The following is a 21,502-nucleotide window of genomic DNA, read 5'->3' on the forward strand; positions in this document are numbered from 1 at the left end:
TTACTGTCACCTTCCTTCGCTGCCTTCAAAATAAAAGACCAACTTCCGGCGGATGTATGAACAACGAAACTCTCAACAGTCGTGCTCATCACTTATAAAATCACAAATTAGCAAAAACCAAAACAGCTCTTTTTTTAATTACAACAGATGCATGTGAATCAATACATAGAATCTAACATTTATGCATTTCCTTATTGTACAGAAATCAACTTATCTGTACTATATTTATTTACACAATGGAACTGATATATATATAAATAAAAGCATGTGATTATATATACATATATATATACACACACACGATTACCAGATAAATTGTGTATTATGTTCAGGTTGAACTTTGCTGATAAAATCAGGTTCGGCTTCCCTCTGATGACTTTACCATTTCACCAACCTTTGCCCTGAGTTCAGGCTGAAGGCCCGCCCTTTAGGGAGGAGGCCCAGGCTGACTGAAGGAGGAAGCCTGTGGTGGGGCATCAGGGATCACTGACATTGTGTTAGAAAGTAAAAGAGACAAACGGGAAATGAAACATAACAAAAACATTTGGAACAATAGAGTTTATTGGATTTTGTCCAGCCTACAGGTCCCTGTAAACCTAGGGTCATATCATATTTGTTTTCCTTCATGAAATAAGAGAGAGAGAGAAAAAAAAAAAAAAAACGGAAAAAAAAAAACAGGCAATCGACTAATTTTAGGCAGTATTGCTGATGACTGGCACACACTTTCGCTGAAGTCTCTGAAGCTGCGTTGGATGACAAGCTCTGAAACGAAAACTCTGCACGCTAAAGCTTCTGTTGCCTCTGTCAAAATATCTTCTTTAAAATACCCTTCTGATAACGTGAGAAATGTCCTGAATTTTCAGCATTTGTTTCTTTATACATTAGCACCAAATCTAAATGAATTTCACTCCTACTACTAACAGTTAATTTTATGAACATGTTGTACTTAATACCTTTGCAAGTTTATTGTTCTCATCCTTTTTTCTACAAGCATAACATCAAAATATTCTTGGTACCATGTTAAAGAAAAAGTGATGTACAAAATTACTGAAAGTAGCAACATATAAGCACATTTTTCTAAGCATATAATGTTGTTAGGTCATTTCATAAATACACAGTGCAAGCAGCATTATATTTTCTTTTGCAAGTACAACATCAGTTCTACGTAGGTAGCATTACTGCACACAAGCTCTATCTATCTAAAGCAGCACTTATTTCCAACGAGGCAAACTACTGTACTTCACATTCAAATGCAGTTTTTGAGTAGCCAACGGTAACAACACAGAGCCAGCCGACTGAGACGTGACTCGAGGATCTCAATCTTCACTGTACGCAGGTTTTACTGTTTGGGAATGAGAGCATCACAAGATCACTTTGCACTATTTGCCCCACTGACAGACTTCCAGCCAAAGACATTTGGCACATATAAACTCACTTTAGACCATTACTGACACTTTCAGCCATTATGAAGGGAGAAGAAACTAATCAACACACCATCAGACCGTATGACTAATGATTTGCAGTATGGTGGCCAAAGGAATATGATTTATTATATTCATTGCACCACTTCATAGAACTAACATGGATAGAATACACAAACTATGGTTCATTTTACTCAGCTCTTCTTGTTGCACTTACAAAATTAATATAATCTATCAATATTTTCTTCTAATGCATGTTCAATAAAAAAAAAAAAATATGCAGAATAGCAATACAAAAAATATACTGAAATAATAAGTTGCATAAAATGCATTTACTTATTTATGCAATTAGTGATTTAAAATAGTACGGCGTTTGTATCACACATGGTATGGCTTAGTGACATTTTATCTGCAATTTTGAATGTTGCTGTACCTCAAGATAATTGCTGTGTCTATTTTTTGTAAATGCCATCAATGTATATTATGTAGTGAGCCATTTGTTATACATCATGATTAATCAGTCACGGTTTAAAGAGTCGAGATGTCTTTGGCACCACAGATGGCCTAAACCTCCAAACTGCTTTTAAATTAAATTAATTTCAATATATACTCTACCTTTTTTTTTTTTTTTTTCAGCCAATGAATTAATGACTGGCAAAATACTTTTTATTCTAATAAATAACATTTAAATAATGAATAAACTCTTAAATACATTCAATATATGAACGAGAAATTACATATCAACTGGTATAGTTTTTCTCAACATGGACCTTGACTGACTTTGGCCTCAACAGGCTGCTGTAAATTATCTGCATGTCCAAACATCCTCTCAACCAGAGCCGCCAGTGCGACGACATATTTTCCATCCACGCACAGCCACAGAGAGGGGCGGACAACAGTACCACCGTGGCTGCTTTTCAGCTAGTCTAAAACAAGGTTTTCACTTCAGCCTCTGAGTCACATTGGCCAAGGCAACAGCAAATGCCTGCACTGCTGAGAAGGGATACTGGAAATCCAAGATGTAAGCATTCCCATCTATTCGCCCGAACTGCATCACCTGCACAGAAGCAGAGAAGCAAACGTCTCAGAAAACACTTCATCACCAGCATGTCAACAATTTCACCTGATGATTCAAAGGTTGCCAATCATTGTTTTCTTTTCATTTTTCTCTGGGATGTTATTAAATGTCAAATATCAAAGTAAAATTAAGATCTTAAGATTTTAATGTTGATATTCAGAATAAAAGTGAAAAGCATATTTTAACACCTGAAACAAAAGCAAATGTTTGATATTTTATATAAAATCATAGAAAATGATTTCATCTCTGAAAGGAGATTTCTTATCACATTACCTGTCTACCATCCAGCTCTATCTGGAAGTTCTTTGCTGACTCCTGTGTGACTCGTCCACCAAAGTCCAGCTGGTAGACCTGCGTGGCTTCATTCCACAGAGGCTGTTTATTGGCCATAACATAGACAAATCCCTGGCTGCCCAAACTGCGGTCCTCTCGTTCATTCGCCTTGCGGCATTTAATCTCCTCCAGCTCACTGGCCATACGAAGGCTTCGCTTGTTCTTCCAGCTCTTCTTGCTGCTCTGGTTCTGGTTCATGAGCTCGTCGCCACTAATGAACAGCTCCGGCTCGCTCTCTGAACTATCCTGGAACTCATTTGTGGTCCTGCTCATCTTCTTGGTTTTATTGAGCTGTTCTCTCGGCCCTTTGGGCTTCTTCTTCTCTCGGCTGCCAAGCCGCGGGCTGGAGATGAGCGTGTTGAAGTCAGAAAGCGCCCGCCCTTCCTTTCTGGACTTGCCCTCAGAGACGTTGGGCATGTTGGCCTCCTCGGCTCTGCTGTCCAGTCTTTTCCGGCTCTTCTTGCTGAAGCGCTCTGACTCCTGTGGCACGGGGCTTTCATTTAGGGACGACGGCTCTGGAAAGTTGTTTGCAGATTCTGTTAGATCCTCTGTGGCACTTTTGGATGGTGGTAGCTCAGTAGGTGGAGGAGGAGGGGGGAGAGGAGGCGGAGGAGGCAGCGCAGTTGGGGGAGGTGGGGAGAGAATTGGTTTCTCTAAAATCTGATGAGCTTTTGTAGGAAGGGGAGGTGCGGGGGGGTCTTGCATCGGTGGTGGTGGGCAGGGGTAAGGGTTCCAGGGATGAAGGTTGACAGGATGCAGCTGGAGTCCGGCACATGAGCTGGCTCCAGGATACATCGGCGGGAGGGGGCAGCAGGCCAGGTTCGCAAGATTTGGAGGGTAACCTGGGGGCAACACCAAACTGGCATCCTGTTGAGTAAAGGGGACTGGAGCAACCACCTCGTTCGGAGAGCACTGCGGTGGAGGGTTCTGTAAGGTCTGAAGTTGGGGTCCACTGTGGCCCACTCCTGGGGGAAAAGGGGACAGTGAAATCTGGTAACCTGATGGGAAAGTGAGGGTGCTCGTGCTCGGGCTGGTTGGCGTTTTAGTCGTGAGGACAAAAGGAAGCCGGGTCATGTCCAAGTGCTGAGCTTGACTGATGATGAGCGGAGGTTTGTGTTGCCCTGGAGGAGGAGCTAACATCGTTTGCTCTGGAGTGAGCCAGAACTCCTCTGTCGTGGAGGTGTCCCACTGGTAAGGTGGAGGGCGCTTCACTGTCAAGCTGACATCACCGAGGGTCAGCTGGCGCACGGATTTCTCAAGGTGACACTGCTGATTTAAAGTCTCATCCTCGGTGAAGGCAGAGTTCACATACACTGTTCTGTCTCGACTGTTATCCACGGCTCCCAGCAGACTGTAGGAGGACTGGGAGGCCATGGGGGAGGCACTTTTGGAGTGCACAATAATCGTACTGTGATGTGCACCTTTTCCTGGAGGGAAGTCCTGCCTCACCACTGTGCCACCTGCAATGCCACTACTTGTGGTTCCTCCTCCGGAGAGGCTGACACTGGTGCTGGAGCTGTTGCTGCTGCACTGAGTGCAGGTGTACAACGCCGTGGGCACCCTCTGCTGGTAGGTAACGGCTAATGCACTGTTCATCTTGGCTTTGGTGGGTAGGGTTCTTGAGTTTTCCATCATCTGCGGCACCTTAAGTCCCACATCCCTGCGGTCACGACGTAGAGTAGCATGGATCAGACTGCTATCGATTTTTTGGGGAGGTGGAAGCGTGGCTGTTACCTGATTGGCTGGATCTGGGTAAGGAGGAGGGTCTCCGCTTGGTATTGAGTAACGAGGGACGGAGAGACGACTCAGTGTTGCTGAGCTGTATGGAAGCTGGATTTTTTTACTCTCAGAGGAGGTGACTTTGAGTGTGGCTGAGCCTCCAATGCCATGCACAGTATACGCATTTTGGTTGCGAATGAGGCGCCTGCGTGGCCGGCAAACCTCCTCCACATTGCCACTGCTGTCAAAGGTTGTGATCCTTTCATACCCCAGAGGCGTCGGGTACTGTATTGTGACGGGGTGAAGTAAGAAGTCATCCTTCTTCAAACAGGGGTCAGGTGCCAGGACACTTGGGCTGTCACAGTTTGTGACAAGAGTCTGTGGCGTGGCGGCAGCTGAGGCTGCGGCTGCAGCCACCGACACTACAGTGCCGGGATATGGAGGAGGAGGATTCACCTTCCTCATCTGAATCTCCACAGACCCATCAGTGTCACTGAAGGAAGGGGGTAAAGTCCGTGGCATACTTGGCTTCAAGGTGTGTCCGTGGTCGCCCCTGTCCAGCCCCGGCTCGGTGGAAGGAGGAGGGATTTGAGGCAGAAGATGAATTTGTTGTAAGGAAATGGTCGGGTAGCCAGATGGAGGTGGAGGCAGTGACATCTGCATCTTCAACTGCTGCTGCATCTGCTGGTGCTGCCTCTGCATCTGCTGATGTTGCTGCTGGATCTGTTGGTGCTGCTGTTGGAGCTGCTGCTGCTGCTGCCTCATCTCCTGAATCTGTTGCCGAATCTGCTGCTGCTGCTGCTGCATCTGCTGCTGCTGTTGCTGCATCTGTTCGTGCTGCAGCTGCATCTGTTGCTGCTGTTGCTGGATCTGCTGTTGGTGCTGATATTGTTGGGTTGTCACTTGCTGTTGAGTCTGTTGCATCTGTTGGTGTTGCTGAACCTGGTGCTGTTGGTGTTGCTGCTGCTGCTGATGCAGGGCCTGCTGCTGGTGGTGCAGCTGCTGTAGTTGTTGGTGTGCCTGCTGTAATTGCTGTTGCTGCTGCTGCTGCTGCGACTGTGACTGATGATGGTGTTGCTGCTGCTGTTGCTGCTGTTGTTGCTGCTGCTGTTGTTGTTGATGATGATGCATTTTCTGCTGCTGCTGTGTTTGCATCTGCTGCGACTGTTTCGACTGCTGTTGGCGAGGTGGCTGTGAGTGAGACCGCTGCGGGTGAGGCTGCGGTGGCAGGTGGTGAGGTGGAGGTGGGGGTGGGAGGGTACCAGGCAGCAGAGGGCCCATCTCCAGCCCATTAAAGATAACTTGGCCTGGGTTGGAGTATCTAGTTGGTACTGGGTATGGTGTCGCAACTGCATCCTGGCCATGATCGTTGACAGGGACAGAAGCTGCTGCTGCTGCAGCTGCTGCCGCCGCAGTGGCGGTTGGATTGGTCAGGACGTCGAGCTGAATATTCTGATTGGCCAGCAGAGATTGAACCAGGCCAATACTCTGAGTCGGGGACATGGCCTGAGCCGGGCTGTGGATGGGAGCGATGGGAATGTTGACTGTACAGGGAGGGTTGTCTCCTGCAACTCCAGATGGCCCCATCACTTAAAAAAAAAACAAACAAAAAAACACAGATGAGCTAAATGACATGCAGAATAGCGTGAAAGGTCAGTGAACACATGAAAGTCTCACCTGGTAAATCATCCTCATCCTCACTGAACACGTTGGGGTTGAACACGGGCAGGCTCATAAAGTCATGAGAGATCTTTCGTACTTCTGGAAGGTAGATCGTCATCTGCCTCGGTTGCAGATGAAGTAAACTGGTTTTATAGATAACTGCAACAGAGAAGACAGTTAGTGTGACAGTTTTCAGTGTGCTGTTTATGTGTGAGTCTGTTTGACATCTACCTGCACCGAGATTAGCAGGAAGGAACGAAGCCAGTCCAACAATTTTGAACTTTGTCCCCCAAATGTTGGATGTGACTTGAGCAAGATAGTTGTGCTGTGAAACAGAGAAAATCAATAAAAAATGTGAATCACCAAGATAAAAAAAAAAAAAAAAAAACGTTAAATTTTTTATTTTGTTGTTTTGATTTGAATATTAATATTAACATTAAAATAAATAAATTAGGTCAGAGAAAAAAAAATTTCTCGATGTCTAGTCAATGACATTATGATCGTATTATTAATAATTATATTTAATTCTATTTAAGATTTGATTGAGAAGACAAAATACTAACACAGTTACTATGGACTGTCCGTACAGCACATCATACCTCTGTTATCCCATCCATGGAAAACTCTCGACGCGTCAGGCTGGGAGATCGGACAGGAGGCTTCTTGGTTGGTAACCGTGGTGACCGTTGGCCTTCCTGATTGGCGCGTGATAGTTTGGGAGATTTTCTCGAGTCCATGTTCATCCTTTGAAACAAACAAGTGAACTTTCTCTTAGAAATATGAGCATCAGTGGTGAAAAGCAGTCAAAACATGTGCAAACAACGATTATCACTTCACCCACAAAACAATTTGTTAGCAAAAGGCAAAAATCGAGAAGCAACTACTACATGCTGAACAAGTATGCTTCCCACAGGGAGACAAAGTGGCTAAACTGCTTGCTTACCAAGCACTTGCAGCCGCGGCCTCGAGGCTCATACCTAAAATCCCAAAACCCTCCAGTACCATCACAACCGAGCCCACTGAAATTAGTATATTTCCTTGAATATTATTCTAAACTATACAAACCTGAGACTGATCCGCTCACCGGGGAGGGCCCCGATCCCTCCTGATTTGCCAATACAAATGGCCAAAACAATCAGTGACCTGTAGGCCAAACCATAAACCCTGAGCCCCTTGTGCTCCCCCACGCATGGCATGTCTAAATCCTGGAAGCACATTATTGAATTTTTTTCCTTGCGTGCTCGAAGGCTCATCCTCCTTAAATAGACCCATGCCTCCCCTCCTACTCATAATAAATGGATCCATGAAATGCTGCAATGCATCACCCTGGAGAAGATAAGGTTCTCCCTCAAGGGTTCCTCAAGCAGTCTATGAGACGTTCTACGTAGACTGTGATGCTGAAAATGTCTAACTGAACGCTACCCCCACCTTCTTTCTTCTATATTTATGTATGTATTTGACCTTAATTACTAACTAATTTATTTACTCTTTGTTTTCTGTTAGTCTGTAACTCCCTTGTTGTGCCTGGATGTGAGTGTGTTGTTCTTTTATGGGATTTCTCTGTTTTGGGTGGGTGTATATGGGGTGTTCTGGTCGGGTGGGAGTTCAGCTGGAACCCTCCTTCAGCACTCTGCTACTGCTGCCTTGTACCTCAAAAATTCACTTAAATGGCCTACCTGTTCATTCCAGTGTTGACTTAAATAAAATACATTTCTGTAGTGAAATGTGTGCAAACAGCTGTGCGGCAGTTCGGACATGTAGCGTGTAGGTGACCTGTTTCCTCGGGATAACTTTGGCGACTTCTTGCCAACCCACTCGTCGCTCAGCTCAATGTCGCTGGAGTCAGAGCAGTTACAGCTGTCAGTGTATGAGATCATGGGGTTCACACACACCTCCTCTAGAAAAAGAAAAACAAAACCCCAAATAGTAACGCTGAGTCTGAGCGTCCCAGGGGACAGAGCAGTGAAAGCAAAGTAAATGTTCGATGGGACCGCAGGTCTGAAGCAGGTCATAACCCAGACTATTCCAGCATCAGGCCTCAGACCATGTTACATCAGAGATGACCAGAGTCTGTATTTGCTCTTACTCAAGGTGAATGATCCGCACACAGCATGAATGTGTTATTCAAAACTGGAGAACAAGTTTAAAGAGATGAACCATCACAGATTTCATTTCAGGATTGCCAGGAACAAGCTGCCTGACCTTTAGGCAGCATCGGGGTGTGCTAGAGTCTACTGATATTCTCTGATTGCTTCACCTGTGCAAACCAACACTATTTCAACAGCTCGTAATCCTTCTCACCTCATTTAAAGAGTTTCTTAGCAAATATACATACTCACTAGCTTCTCGAGAGGTAGACTGATACTGTTTTCACCGTTACCGTTTGTGTGGAGAGGTTTTTCTAAGGATTTGAAAAAGCAGGATAAAAAACATGTTATTCTGTTCTGGTATGTGTGTTTTTTGTCTTTTTTAATTCAAACTGAATATCTGTCTCTCCTGGCTACCTTTATGTCTTCATGCAAAAAAAAAAAAATTGTGCTCATCTTATTTTACTCTAAAATTTAGTGTACATTTAAATGTGAGATCTTCATTTATTATTCAATGATTATCATTGTTTTAGGAATTGGACTTTTTATTGGAAACCAACACAACGATTTGTGCAACATAGCTCCCTGGCTAGAATTGAGATAATGTATACTATGCTTTTATATAAAATAACATCATCCATGACAACATTAGAAAATATGTTGTTCTCTGATGAAGTAATAGTCCAAACATTACCTGCTTTGCTGTCTGTTTTTGGATCCATAATGACAAATTCAGGCCGTAGTTTGCTGATGCGCCTTCCTTTGAGAATAGGCACCAGCCCTCCTAAATATTCCAGGTAGAGAGTGTAGCAGGGTCCGCCTGCCTCTGGGCTGTCCTCTGCACGCTTCATGGTGCAGTGGAGCCTCTCGTTCCCAGCTGTGGGATAGCTCACAAAGTCGCGGATGTTGTTGGGGTCAGGGATCGGGGGCTAGAACGCAGAGAAGAAAAGGCTATAAGATGTCTGGACACTCAAATGAAAACACGTTGTCAGCAGTTTTGCATTATCACAGTGCAGCGGAGTTGGTAAGATCTTGTCTAAAACTGGTGAAGCAAGCAGAGATCCGTGCACCTTGATGGTGGGTATGAAAGCAGTGGTAACATAAGAGCACAGCAGCGACGGCATGTTCAGTTTTCCCACATCTTTCTCCTCTCGCAGTGCGCTGGCGATGCCCTGCTGGCATAAGAGTTGGAGGCTGGCCACCCTATGCTCCACACGCACCACATACAGCGCCGGCCCACAAGCAAGGAACAGACGTGAGTCTCTGTGACCCCAACAGATGGTGGTGATGGGCCTCTGAAAAACAGCCATTCAAAAAAAAAAGACTTACTACAGTTTCCAAAACTGGGCTCTCAATTCTCAGAAAGGCGTTGCACTCATCCCTCCAACCTTCTGTTTATCTCTCCTGTTTATTTACACTTTTACTTTAGCTTGTGATTGTGAAGTACTTCTGCAGTAGAAATGAGGGTTAGCGAACTGGCAAAAATCTGACTCAAAGTCCAATTAGAAGAAAATTAGATACCATCACATTCACCCAAGATACATCTGCTGGACCCCCCCCCACCCCACCCCCTCCCAGTTTACATGGGACTAACCTGTGCCGGTGTTTCCAAAGTGTAGATATGTTCCCCTTGAACATTATAGAACTTAACAAGAGCGTTCCTCATGAGGGATGCACAGGCAGAGTCTGCAGGAAGGCCATGCCGTTCCATGCCGGCCACGGCCAGCAGATCTCCCTGCGAGCACCACTGTGCCTCTACATCTGTGGAGGGAAGTACAGAGGTCATATGATCAACGGTCTACTGAATGTCAGTGATACATGGATCAGGTACGGTGTGTTTTACCTTTCAGCCCTGAGCGAATGATGGCGGGAGAGAGGTCATCATAGTTGTTCATTAGACTGATATCTCCTGATAAGAAGGTGACTGTCAGCAAAGGCTTCACTCTCCGCACTTGGAAGAAAAAATAAAAATGAATTGAAGATTATTCGATTATCCTCACAGTCACCATAAGGTAACAAGCTGGGGGGGGGGGGTTGGTACCTAAAGGAAGAATACTGTCATCAGAGTCGGTGTCACTCTCTGTGCTGTCCTCAACCAGGAAGTCAGGGCAGTTCCAGGACATGCTCACAATCCCGTCGGACTCGTGTAACAGGACGTGGGCGAGCATCCGTCCATGGCAGTCCATCACTATCACCTGACCATCTGCTGTGCCAAACAGGACCTGAGGGGGCGTTGTACATCAAACTTTAACAGATGACATGACGAATAAGCTCAGTAACATCAAGTGCTTGGCCTAAAATAGCTGCAAAAGAAAAACGCTCATTATGCAGTTTAATCTTTTAATGACAGTGTTAGCGCTAAGCTGGGGAGCTCAAAGCTGGGGAAAATGTTTGGTTTATTTTGTCACAGATATTTTTTTTATGTTTCAGGAGGACCAACACACAGTGATTTGTTCAGAAGGATGATATGCACCTGCTGATCATCGGGTGTCCAGATGCCACAGGTGATTTGACTCTCCAGGTTGATCTCAGATGACCAGTGTCTTTGTCCGCTAACTGAGCCAACCAACACAAAGCCATCCCTGTATGCGATGAGGGCCTGAGTGCCATCATGTGACCAAGTGAAGTCACTCACCTGGAGGGGGGAAAAAAAAAAAAAAAAAAGTGTTCACAGTTACACATGAAATTTCTTTGTCTTTTTCAGCATGCGTGAATACATTTTTGCATCACTTGTATATTCTAGGTCTCTCTTTGCTCACCTGGGCTCCTCTGTCGTTCACTAACTCCACTGACCATCTTCCTTCATACTGGATCCACACAAAAATACCTCCCTCCATATCACAGGTGGCCAGCTTCTGGAAGGGTTCATTCCAGCGCACTAAGACAACCTACGAAGGCCCGAAACACTGACTGTTACTATTTTTCCACAAACACAGGTGGATGTCTGCTGAGAGGAGCATTCATGATTAATATCCAGTTAATGCATAATGCTAAAAAAGCATTTTAGGATGAATGTGGTTTTATGCTATCCAGCTGGAGGGACAGTCAGCGTAAAATTAAGAATTTCAACCCAAAAATAAATGGTCTAATAATAATAAAAATAACAGCAGATTATGATGCGTATGCAGGCATGGTAACACGGACATGCAGCTCCTGGATGCATTAGATGTTGTACACATTTTCAGATTTGTTTTTGCCCCATCTGGTTGCTTTATGTACCAGCTTTTTTTTTACTTCCACCGTTTTTCTACTGTCACATCTACATTCAATTAGTAACACTGATGGCTGAATTTCTATTTAAGCTCTTTTAGCTTTATACGCATTATCCTTGATTGACAACTATCGATGTTTAGATCAGCATGGAGGATTCTGTATATGTGTAGTTAGATATAAACATGTGTCAGTCTTGCTACACAGTTGTCTGAGGGGGCAGGGAAGGACTCAGGAGAGAAAAACAACAATGTCCTTTGCTGAATTGCTTTGGTTTTTTTTAATAAATTTAACTCTATCGTTCTCTCCACTGACTTCATTGATAAAGTCTAAAGTGAAGACCAAACCTCGCTGTTGTGTCCTCGCAGGTTAAAATTGATTCTCTGTGGTGTGCTCCTGTCCCTCCTGCAGTGACTCGATGTAAACGTAACCCCAACAACTCCTCTCCCGTTCCCTGTCGCGAGCCAGCCCTCCTCATAGTACCGTCTCCGACACACCGGCTTGTCCTTCTCGCTCTTGGGGACCCGGCCTTTCCACGAGAGGCAGAGGATGTTGGAGTCGCTGCAGAGGATGGGACCATGTTCCACGGCAGCCAACATCCCTACTGAGTGACCAGGCTGGTGAGCAAAGCAGAGGAAGAGGTGAGATGAAGCTGCTGTAGGTGCCTCGTTTGACCTTATAATAAAACTGGATAATGTACATTTTCAGTTTGTGTCAGTCTGTGATCCTACTTTTACTTAAAAACTGGCTTTTCAGTGATGCTCAGGACATTTTGGGATGTACACCGCTGGCTGTTCTCATGGTCAGCAGGAAGCTGGGCTGTGGTTACTCAGGTAGGGAATCCATTAGCAACAATGGGGAATAACATCATGAGAAGAAGTACAATAAAGCAAAACATGAAATAGTTGAGACTGCGAGTTCATTCTTGACTTCAGATCACACCATCTCCCTCTCAGCTGAGGAAGATGGTGTGATTGGAGCATAAGCTCATAGGAGCAGCTACTTCATGGGCTTTGTGCTGAGATTGTTTGTGCAATGGGTTTTTTTTCCGCTGTTGTTGTTGTTTCTCTTACCAAAAGGTCAAGAATGAACTTGAATCTCACGTTTCAAGCCAGCATGGATGAGAAACCAGTGCTCAGAAAAAGAGGGCTTTAAACATCTTCGGTTTTCTGACACCTGGGCGAATTCTGAAGATCATGTGATGACAGTGAAAGTTCAACTACTACAATAAATATGAACCATTTATTGTAGTAGTTGGACTCTATTGATTTAATTGTTGGTTGTGTTGCGTCTTTTCTGTTATTTATATGCAAATTCCTTGATATGTCCAAGTCCACCATTTTATGCTGCAGCAATTCAATGATTAGAAGGTCCAGAACAGCTAACACACTGACTGAATGGGGAGACTATCGCCTCAACAAATGACTGGTTACCCCAACACGACCATTAAAAGATGAAGAGTTCAGTGTTTAGAGAGAAAAATCACCAAAGCAAAGTACTTACCAATGACTCTGGATACACCTGACTGCACAGATACGCACCAACGTATTATCCTAAATTAAAAAACTAGTGGCCAAAAGCTGGAGCTCATGGGCTCTTTCTCAGAGATTATCCACCCTAATGACTTACACTTAAGTGAACAGACTGTACATGAGTATGAGTGAATCACTAAATGTGCCCTCAACACCAGCGAAATCACCATGGCTGCGTCTCATAGTGTCCTGGCTGCTGTTCTATTATTCGCTGTTTATGGAGCTGCTCCAGGATTTTTCTGTAGATGGCATCACCACTACAGTCTGTTCCTCCATCTCTACAATTCACAAACTAAAACTGAAAATGTTTATTTATGTTTATCAGTCAAAGTACGCCATGCATTCCTTCTCAGGCCAGATTTTCCTGTTAAAAATACTTTGGCTATGTTCATTTGGATTACTTAGATTTCAGAATTTCCATCCTTGTCCTTCCCTCAGACAAAGAGTAAAAAGAAATGGTGAGAAACGTCTCACATGTTAATACTGAGACAAAGAATAGTAGAATTAGCTCAATTTTCCATTTCATTGGTTTATAAATGTACAGTTTTGTCCTTTTATTTCCCCTTAAATTGTTTTAGGATTGCTGTTCCACTGCCGGAGAGTACAGCGTGTTCCTTGTCTTTCTGTTCCGTTTCTTTTTTTGAACATTTACACTAAATAAAATCTCGTCTGCTGCATTTCTTCCTCTCTAGTCCATACTCAAGTCCAAATATTGTTTGGCTGCCAAGTGGATCATACAGCACGTAACCATTTGTTATGAAAATGACCAGGCAATCAGGAAAATCACAATCATATCAGTCTCCGACACTAAACTCAACATACCTCATAGTTCCTGGACATGTTGAGTCAAAATTCCTCCATTGAAGGTGTCCATATTTCCATTCAGATGCTGCACTGAAGGTGTAAAGGCTGCTCTGCTCCTGCTAATTACAATACAATCTATGTGGAAGTAAAATGCATCATACAGCCAGGTGTTGTCCAGCTCTGCACTCAAGCATTTAAATCAAGCAGCAGTGCACTTCAGAGTTTGCCACGGAATGATGTGGAGCTTCTTTAGCGCCAGTGGCCCATCCCATGTCTCCCCGATGTGGCTTTGGAGAGAGTTGTGCAATCCTGTTGCAAATAAAGAAAACAAAGACGCATACAAAAACACCGTTATTCAACAAGTAAGGGAATCTAAAGGAGAGACTGGGGAGGGAGAGAGACGTGGCTCTTGCTTAAAATAGCCGCGTTGTCATTCAGTGCATCAACCTTGAAATTCAGTTTTTCTCAGTCTCTATGCAACAGCAACGCTGCATTGGAGATCAGGGCACAGGCAGTCTCCATGGGTACTGATACAGTCCGCTCTATTAACGACCAGCACCAGAGCAGCCTGGCCAGGATGTCAACTCATATTTTCTGTTTTTTGTTTTTACATGAAATACACCTTTCACCTCATCCAGCGCAGCCGATAACAACTAACATCCACACACACACACACACACACACACACACACACACGCAAAAAGAAAGAATCAAAGGCAATTAAAATAAATAAATAGATGTGCTCTTTAGTTGCACACAGGCTCACAGAATTCATGTAAACTCCAAGTAAAAGAGCCACCATCAGCCTCACCACATTATACATCCCGTCAAATGATCTCTCATTCTGAGGCGTCTTACGCGTGACCGCATGCAGCAATCTGAAAGAGCCGGTGCTGCCGAGAGCCGACAGCCGAGAGGTGGGAAATAAATAAAGAGGAGCTTTCACCCAAACCCCCAAAACACAAACCAGGCCAAATGGACAGACATGATGCAGCTGGACGTACCTGCCACCGCTGAAACAACGCGTTGATCCGGAGCGGCCGTGTTGCCAGGCGCTTCTCCGCTGGCGCACTTTGGGGTTGTGGCTTTAAAAGCGGGTTGCCATGAGGCAGGTAACCCGGAAAACACACCCCCGAAGTCCAAGTCTGCATCAGACAGACAAGCTGAACACAACTGATAAAACTGTCAGGAACTACTGAAGGTAAGCATGCGGAGAGCAACCTTATTTTAGCACATTTTTATGGGGAGTCCGGTATATAGTGCGCTGATATTATCAATACTAGATGTATTCTCACACTTAAAAGGGGGGTTTCTGTCATAGTGGCAACCTCCAGTGGCTCACCCCATCTTTATAATGTAAGAATGAGTGACATTCTTGACACTGGGCCTTATGTGATGAATGTGCTATGACCTACAGTGTTAAATGTCATAAATGAGCTAACTGAGTTGATCTGATTTCTCTTCCATTTCACCTCTAACTGTCCTTTGGATGCATTAGACCCCCTTGTTTCCAATAAAGAAACTCCTCATCAAATCATGATCATCAGCTCTTTATTGTGTATATTAGATAAATCAAGCACACATTTTTCACACAGTCAGTGCAAAACCTAACCTCAAACTCTCCCTTGACGACCTTTGTCTCCCTATGGCTGGGCCCCAGGATGGGTTATGAAATGCCCTTAAGTTGTGAGATGATTAGTTGATTAATTGTTTGATGGTTTAAATTCACTTAACATTTGCTTGTAACAGTCCAGTGTACTAATTCTCTGCTTTTTACTGTTTTATGTTAACTGTAAATAAAATATTTTTGGGACACTTGACTCTGTGAATGTTATTTTCTTTCTATAGAGAAAACAAACATGAGAGAATAATATGTAAATTATTTGATTAGGCAGTTGTTCACTGGTTGTATTAGTGTCTTATTCAGCTTTAGACCGAAAAGTGGCAGAGACGGTGTGATCACCCAATATGTCCACTGCAAATCCACTGCAATCTTAGAACGTCCTCTTTTTCCAGTTCATGTTGTGTTTTTACGCCGACAGTTTCAAGTGCAAGTCTCTTCAAATGCATGGATGACAGTGTCGTATGCAGGAGGGGGGGTCTGTGAGGGGAGGAATCCTTTGAGCCCATTAGTCCCCAACCAGAAGGAATGTCTCTTGTTTGGCACAAGTGAGGCTGAATCTGATGAGTTCGAAGCAGCTGTGTCCTCTGACATGCTGACCTGGGTGTCCTCCGCCATCTCCAGCTCGGCCCTGCTTCTCTTGGGCAGTGGCCGAAAGGTGGAAGTCTCTGCGCCGGGCTTACTTCCCAGGGGGCCCACTGGCTCCAAAGAGGGTTGTCTGTAGACGCTTAGAAAAGTGCTCCTGTAAAGGCCCAGCTGGCCGTTCATTGGGTTATTTGATTGTGAAGAACCAGATTTCTTTTTAGAGCGCCTGGTGATCCTGGCGGTGGCCCTGCGCCTGGATACCCAGGTCAACAGAACATATATCAAAGCACCCAGCAGCAGGCCAACAAGTACAGATAAACAGAAGGCTAGAATCATATCGCCTGGAAGGAAGGAAGAAAAAAAAAAAAAATGCGAGTCAGAGTCAGCTGAGGGGAATTGCCAGAGATGAAAATAATGGTTGGAAATGCCGGGTGCATTGTTTTTTAAAAATAAGGAAGATTGTTTCCCCAGATGGTAGCTTCAACTCTGTAGTTTGAAGTAATGTCTTATTTAACGTGCACAAAAAATGTGCAGCAAGTGAAAGTAAATCTCACATGTACCCTTTTTTTTTTTTGCTCTGTTTTATTGATTTATATCTGAGCGCTGCTATACTGAGCACAACGTTACATAAAATCTTACATCATTCCTGCTGTGTGGGTTCACAGTCAATTTAGTATCATTGTGTTGAAGCAAAAACTGACCATATCATTGTGTGACACAGTGAATATAATCCTGTTTTCTATCATTTGCGTTGCCTTTGTTGATGGTCTTTTGCGTGTCAAGCCAAGTTTACATTTGTATTGTTTTACTTTGGAACAAAAAAGCCATTTAAAGTTCTTCACAAACTTGAAGACATAAACAAACTTCAGGATGATATATTAGAGTAACAAACACATTAAAAAGAAAAAAAAATTAAATAGATTCAAAGCTGACAAAAATAAAAAAAAAAAAAAAAAAAAAAAAGGAAAAAAATACAGCTACGGTTCCTAAATTTGACCTAATAACCGATGATTTAAAAGAATTGACAGCTGTTTGCTGGAAATATGTTGAAATACAGGCAGCATAGTGAGGTTTTGAAGTGGGGTATGTGTATTAAGTAAATCTATCCAGGACAAACTATGCTATGGATGGTTCATGACATTGCAGCAGGCAGATTGCGGAAATACATTTTGGCCTTGACCCTATTGAAGTTTTTTAAGTGAAATTAAATTTTACACTAAATAAAAATAGTTGTATCAACTCGACAACTATCACACAATACAACGTGCCACTCTTACATATTAGAAGCTACATCTTTTTGAAATGCTCCCTCTATTTTCACAAGTAACAAATATAGATACACTCACCAAGATTAAATGATTTCAGTATTTCCAAAAGGGGATGTGTTTCATTATGTGCCATTATTCCACCATAAACCGGAGTTAGATTCCACCCTGAGTCTGTACAGATGGAAGAACACTATACTTTTTCCAAGACAGTCTTTTTTGCTTTGCCCCCTCTACGGTGTTTCCCATGGCGGAAACATTGCTGTCATGCTTCCTTCCCTTTCTGGCTTTAAAATTAGCAAGTGCATTGCTTATCTGTATGGCACACAAAACTGGGAAACAGGGTTGTTTCCTTTTGCATCATTTCCTAAGGATCAATACTGTTTGACAATTACTTTATTAGCACCAACTCTGTAAAGCACTGCATGTTAAATGTGCTCTTATGCACAAAGCATACACTCTTAATCCTTCACACCGGCTCTTAGGATGACTGTGGTTAATGGTTAGAGTAAAATAAACCAAACCCATTGAAAGTACAACCCTTCCTCTGACGTAAAAAGTCTCAGCAGTGTTCTTCAAATGTCCTGGGAAGGCTCTGGATACACTAACCCATGTAACTATCCACTGGAGAGTCAGCAGGTTATCAAGCTCTAAGCCTCAATGGGGGTTTCCTTCAATTGTTGCTCTGTTCCCACCTCACTCCCAAAACCTCAGTTTTCAGGCTGATAACACACACACACACACACCAGCTTTCTACAGGTCAACAGCCAACTATTCTCTTTCTACACAGGGACGTATGTATGCATATTAAACTGAAGGTTTATATGCGGTAACTTCCGTACAAGTTAAGTTTTGACCAGTCATGTCAGACAACACGTCCAGCAGGTGGTGCCCGAGTACTGCGACTATGAGCACTCACCACTGAACAGGATCTGCATGAATATTTCATGATGAGAGGTTATATTATTTTTATTCTATACTATATTTGTGCATCCTTCTCCTCTTCCTCCTCCTCCTCCTCTTCCTCTTACTCTTCCTCCTCCTCCCCCTCTTCCTCCTCCTCCTCCTCCCCCTCTTCCTCTTCCTCTTACTCCTCCTCCTCCTCCCCCTCTTCCTCCTCCTCCTCCTCCCCCTCTTCCTGCTCCTCTTACCCCCCCCCCCCCCCCCCCTCCTCCTCCTCCATGTGGTCACAAACTTCACTTGGCGCCGCCATGTTTAATTTTTACTGTTGCCATTGGCAACCAGGCAACAGACGCAGACACTTCCTCTGAGAAGTGCTCATGCTCCGCCGGTCTCTCAGCGGTAAGAGGACACTTCAGACCCAACTTTCTGTTGTTTGTTTAAATGTTTGTGTTGTTGTCACGCCCTTGCTGACTCACTTCCAGCTTTAACCATGACACCTTCACCGGCGTTCACCCGTCGAGCCGCTTCTTCTTTTGTTTTGTGGTATTTTGGTAACTTCCTGTCCTGTTACAACTGGCGCTAATTAGCCACCTGCTTCTATCCAAACGTTCAAATGTCTGACAAAGTTTGGTTATTTCTCTTTGTGGAGGTAATACATCTGCACAGAAGGCTGAAATGTCGCCAAAAAGGTGACAGCTCGAGCTCATTCAGAAAAAGTTTTCCCTCCACAGTTGAACTTTGTCTTAAAGAGCTAACGTGTCTCTGAGTTTGCACATTTATAACCATTTTACTGCTACAGGAGCCTCTTTGTTCATGTTTGCTTGTCTTAGTGCAGCTCAGTTTCAAATTAAAATGCTTTGCATGTGTTAGCAGTCCTGCTTGAGTCAGTAAAATGCATCTTATGTGTCATTGAGGCAATGCATTTATTGATTGGTGCTTTCAATTTTAATAGAAAATTGAAAATGAAGGATGCAAAGCTGGACATAAATAGTAGACTTTTCCCATTCTTTAGAACCTGAAAGCATCCTTGAGAGAAATATAGGAGCAAACTTTTGTATCATTTCAGATGCAGCTGATTGAAAATCCACAGTGCTTCAATTCTCAACCATTGACAATGTTTGACAATAGTTAAATTCATTATTTACATGTCTCTTCTGCCCTCACGACCAGGCTGCAGCAGCCTTTAAAAATGCAGAACATTGTTTGGCCAAACATAAAAGCAAACTTTGTTTGACAAGAATACTCTTTGATCATTTCACAACTAGAAATTATAACCAAACACTTGCAGCCAAAGTGATTGTTCTTAGCTAGTAAATCTAAAACAACATTTGTTCCAAATAACCAGCCAAACAAACAAAAAAAATAATAAAAAAATGAGAAAAACAGCAGGGCAGTACTGTTGGTTCTGAAAGTGTTGTAAAATAAGTGCTTGAGAATAAATGTAGCCTCAATTGAAAGCTTCTTAATGCGCTCTCTTTTGCAGGCAATGAGAGGAAGAAGTGCTTCTATTGGATAGTAAACCTGCTTGTCCCTGCATGAAACCTGAGCTTCAATTGGACCTGGTCCTGCAGTGAAATTAGAGAGAGAGAAAGCGAGAGAGAGAGAGAGAGAAGGTGGGGCAGAAGGGATGTACCTCTCAGGACTCTAGTGAAGTATCATCAGCATCAGTTGACTGACCTTGCCATACAGCTGCGGTGAGACGACATGGCGTCCCCGAGGCATTTCGGCCGAGCGTCTGTGGACATTGCTAATGTGATGCAGAAACTGCAGGGTAAGTGTCATTCTTTGGCTCAGTTGGTTTAAGGACAAAACATTCTCTCCTCCAGCACTGCTGCACAGTAATATTGTGCTGATTCAATGCCTGGCTGTGTGCCCATCTGAAGTTTGTCAGCTTCTGCAAGTCAGGATGCTCAGACACTTAGGTTTACATGCACATCCTCTCCCAGACTCACTTATATAGGAGCTTTTTTAGCATCTAATTAGAAAACTTGTTGTTTAGATTAAACTTTTTACTTTCATTGCTGTTCTTTACTGGAACATGCAGCCAATTAAGGATTTCATTTGCTTGATAATTGGGCAAAGCCCCAAAAATAATATTTCCTGGGAATTGTTCTAATGATCAGATACATTATATTAAACCCATTGTCAGACACTTTTAGCTCTGCCCAATTCGATTTAGCAATCGTGATTTCTTTTTTTGTTTTTTTTTTTGGCATGGAGTTTATATGTTCTGAAATAGCACCTAATGCAAACAATATAAAGTAAAAATAAATTCAATGGACATCGTTGTAAAATTGAGGAAGTTAATGTGCATGTGCAAATTTTTTTTTATCTAGTTGATGTTGTGAAACGTCTGATCTCAACACAGGATTCAAACCTCTGATAAGCTTGTCTTCACATTGATAGATGTAAGATTTTCAGTGCATCGTGTCATCCTGCAGTACAAAAAGATCAACACTTTTTGGGCATGTATAATTTTTGAAAGAATATGCTAGTCTTAATCCTCCATTTACCTCTTCTAGTTCAAGATGCATGAGACACATTTATCTGCTCTGACTCTTGACATGACATACTAAGTCACAACAGCTGCAGTTTCATGAATGCACAGACAATGCACTGAGGAACTCTAAAACCTGACACCCTTTCTGCCCTTGGTAAGAGAATGGATTGATCACAGGAGTCTCTTTTTTGCTGGTGTCCCCCTTTTGCTACAAGGGCATTACTACCACCACTTGGCATGTCTGGTTTATTCTGGTGTCTGCTCCTGCTAAGTTTGGATATATTTCTGGATGTGGAGGATATTTTACACATTATAGCTTGTTACCATAGCTACTGTTTTGAAATATTTGTCTGTGGTTTTGCCAAGGTTGCCCAGTTCCTGCTGTAGTGATACTAAGTTTCCGGTGTGCAGCACTTCTATTCATTTCACAATGTCACGCAATTGTCATTACCAAAAACCCCGGTTTTTAGGATGCTATTTAATTGTTGCCCTCATACTGTCCCAGACTTGTTCAGACATGAAGAACTATAGAAAACCACTCATAGTGAATTAATTTTTTTTGAGTAGGTGTTTTCTCTTTTTCATACTCTAAGTTATAAACATGAACTAAACCCCTTTTAACTGTTGCTGAAAATATTTATAAGATAGCATGAGAAACAGGAAGAGCTCTATTTTAACCTAATTAGAAAACCTCGTATACCCTGTGGGCAAAGCTCACTTGTATAGTGAACAGCTCATAATCTGATTGCCAACCTGTGGTGCATGTTCCATGTCAGGAAGTG

General features: G+C 43.2%; 3 protein-coding genes across 3 annotated transcripts in view; 1 reads left to right on the forward strand and 2 right to left on the reverse strand.

Moving 5' to 3' along the window:
- Window positions 1-678: 678 nt before the first annotated feature.
- On the reverse strand, window positions 679-13,955 carry tulp4b (TUB like protein 4b). Its single transcript, XM_029493120.1, has 14 exons — window positions 13,865-13,955; window positions 11,858-12,127; window positions 11,060-11,188; window positions 10,774-10,935; window positions 10,342-10,522; window positions 10,144-10,251; window positions 9,895-10,061; window positions 9,371-9,595; window positions 8,995-9,229; window positions 7,987-8,110; window positions 6,813-6,957; window positions 6,229-6,538; window positions 2,773-6,140; window positions 679-2,478 (listed from the first exon to the last, which is right to left on the reverse strand). Exons 1-14 carry the CDS (start codon window positions 13,880-13,882, stop codon window positions 2,362-2,364), a joined length of 5,559 nt encoding a protein of 1,852 aa, XP_029348980.1. The 5' UTR covers window positions 13,883-13,955; the 3' UTR covers window positions 679-2,361.
- A 1,461-nt stretch (window positions 13,956-15,416) lies between these two features.
- Window positions 15,417-17,521, reverse strand: myct1b (myc target 1b). Its single transcript, XM_029493195.1, has 2 exons — window positions 17,399-17,521; window positions 15,417-16,393 (listed from the first exon to the last, which is right to left on the reverse strand). The coding sequence occupies exons 1-2, from the start codon at window positions 17,451-17,453 to the stop codon at window positions 15,891-15,893; spliced, it is 558 nt and encodes a 185-aa protein (XP_029349055.1). The 5' UTR covers window positions 17,454-17,521; the 3' UTR covers window positions 15,417-15,890.
- A 1,064-nt stretch (window positions 17,522-18,585) lies between these two features.
- syne1b (spectrin repeat containing, nuclear envelope 1b) overlaps window positions 18,586-21,502 on the forward strand; it is a 71,986-nt gene continuing 69,069 nt past the window's right edge. Inside the window, exons 1-2 of the mRNA XM_029493203.1 lie at window positions 18,586-18,619; window positions 19,704-19,991. Coding sequence (XP_029349063.1) covers window positions 19,925-19,991 — 67 coding nt within the window. The 5' untranslated portion in view covers window positions 18,586-18,619; window positions 19,704-19,924. The remainder of the gene's footprint in view (window positions 18,620-19,703; window positions 19,992-21,502) is intronic.

This window comes from Echeneis naucrates, chromosome 22, assembly GCF_900963305.1.
Source record: "Echeneis naucrates chromosome 22, fEcheNa1.1, whole genome shotgun sequence".
Taxonomy (NCBI): domain Eukaryota; kingdom Metazoa; phylum Chordata; class Actinopteri; order Carangiformes; family Echeneidae; genus Echeneis; species Echeneis naucrates.

What these genes read in the sequence shown, in the direction of transcription:
- tulp4b (XM_029493120.1), bottom strand. An exon ending in CTTTGGAAACACCGGCACAG is followed by an intron (nt 9,596 to 9,894) that starts GTTAGTCCCATG and finishes GCTGTTTTTCAG; the next exon opens with AGGCCCATCACCACCATCTG. An exon ending in TAGAGCTGGATGGTAGACAG is followed by an intron (nt 2,479 to 2,772) that starts GTAATGTGATAA and finishes GCTTCTGTGCAG; the next exon opens with GTGATGCAGTTCGGGCGAAT.
- myct1b (XM_029493195.1), bottom strand. Translation starts at nt 17,453, where the DNA reads ATGGCACATAATGAAACACATCCCCTTTTGGAAATACTGAAATCATTT. An exon ending in ACTGAAATCATTTAATCTTG is followed by an intron (nt 16,394 to 17,398) that starts GTGAGTGTATCT and finishes CCTTCCTTCCAG; the next exon opens with GCGATATGATTCTAGCCTTC.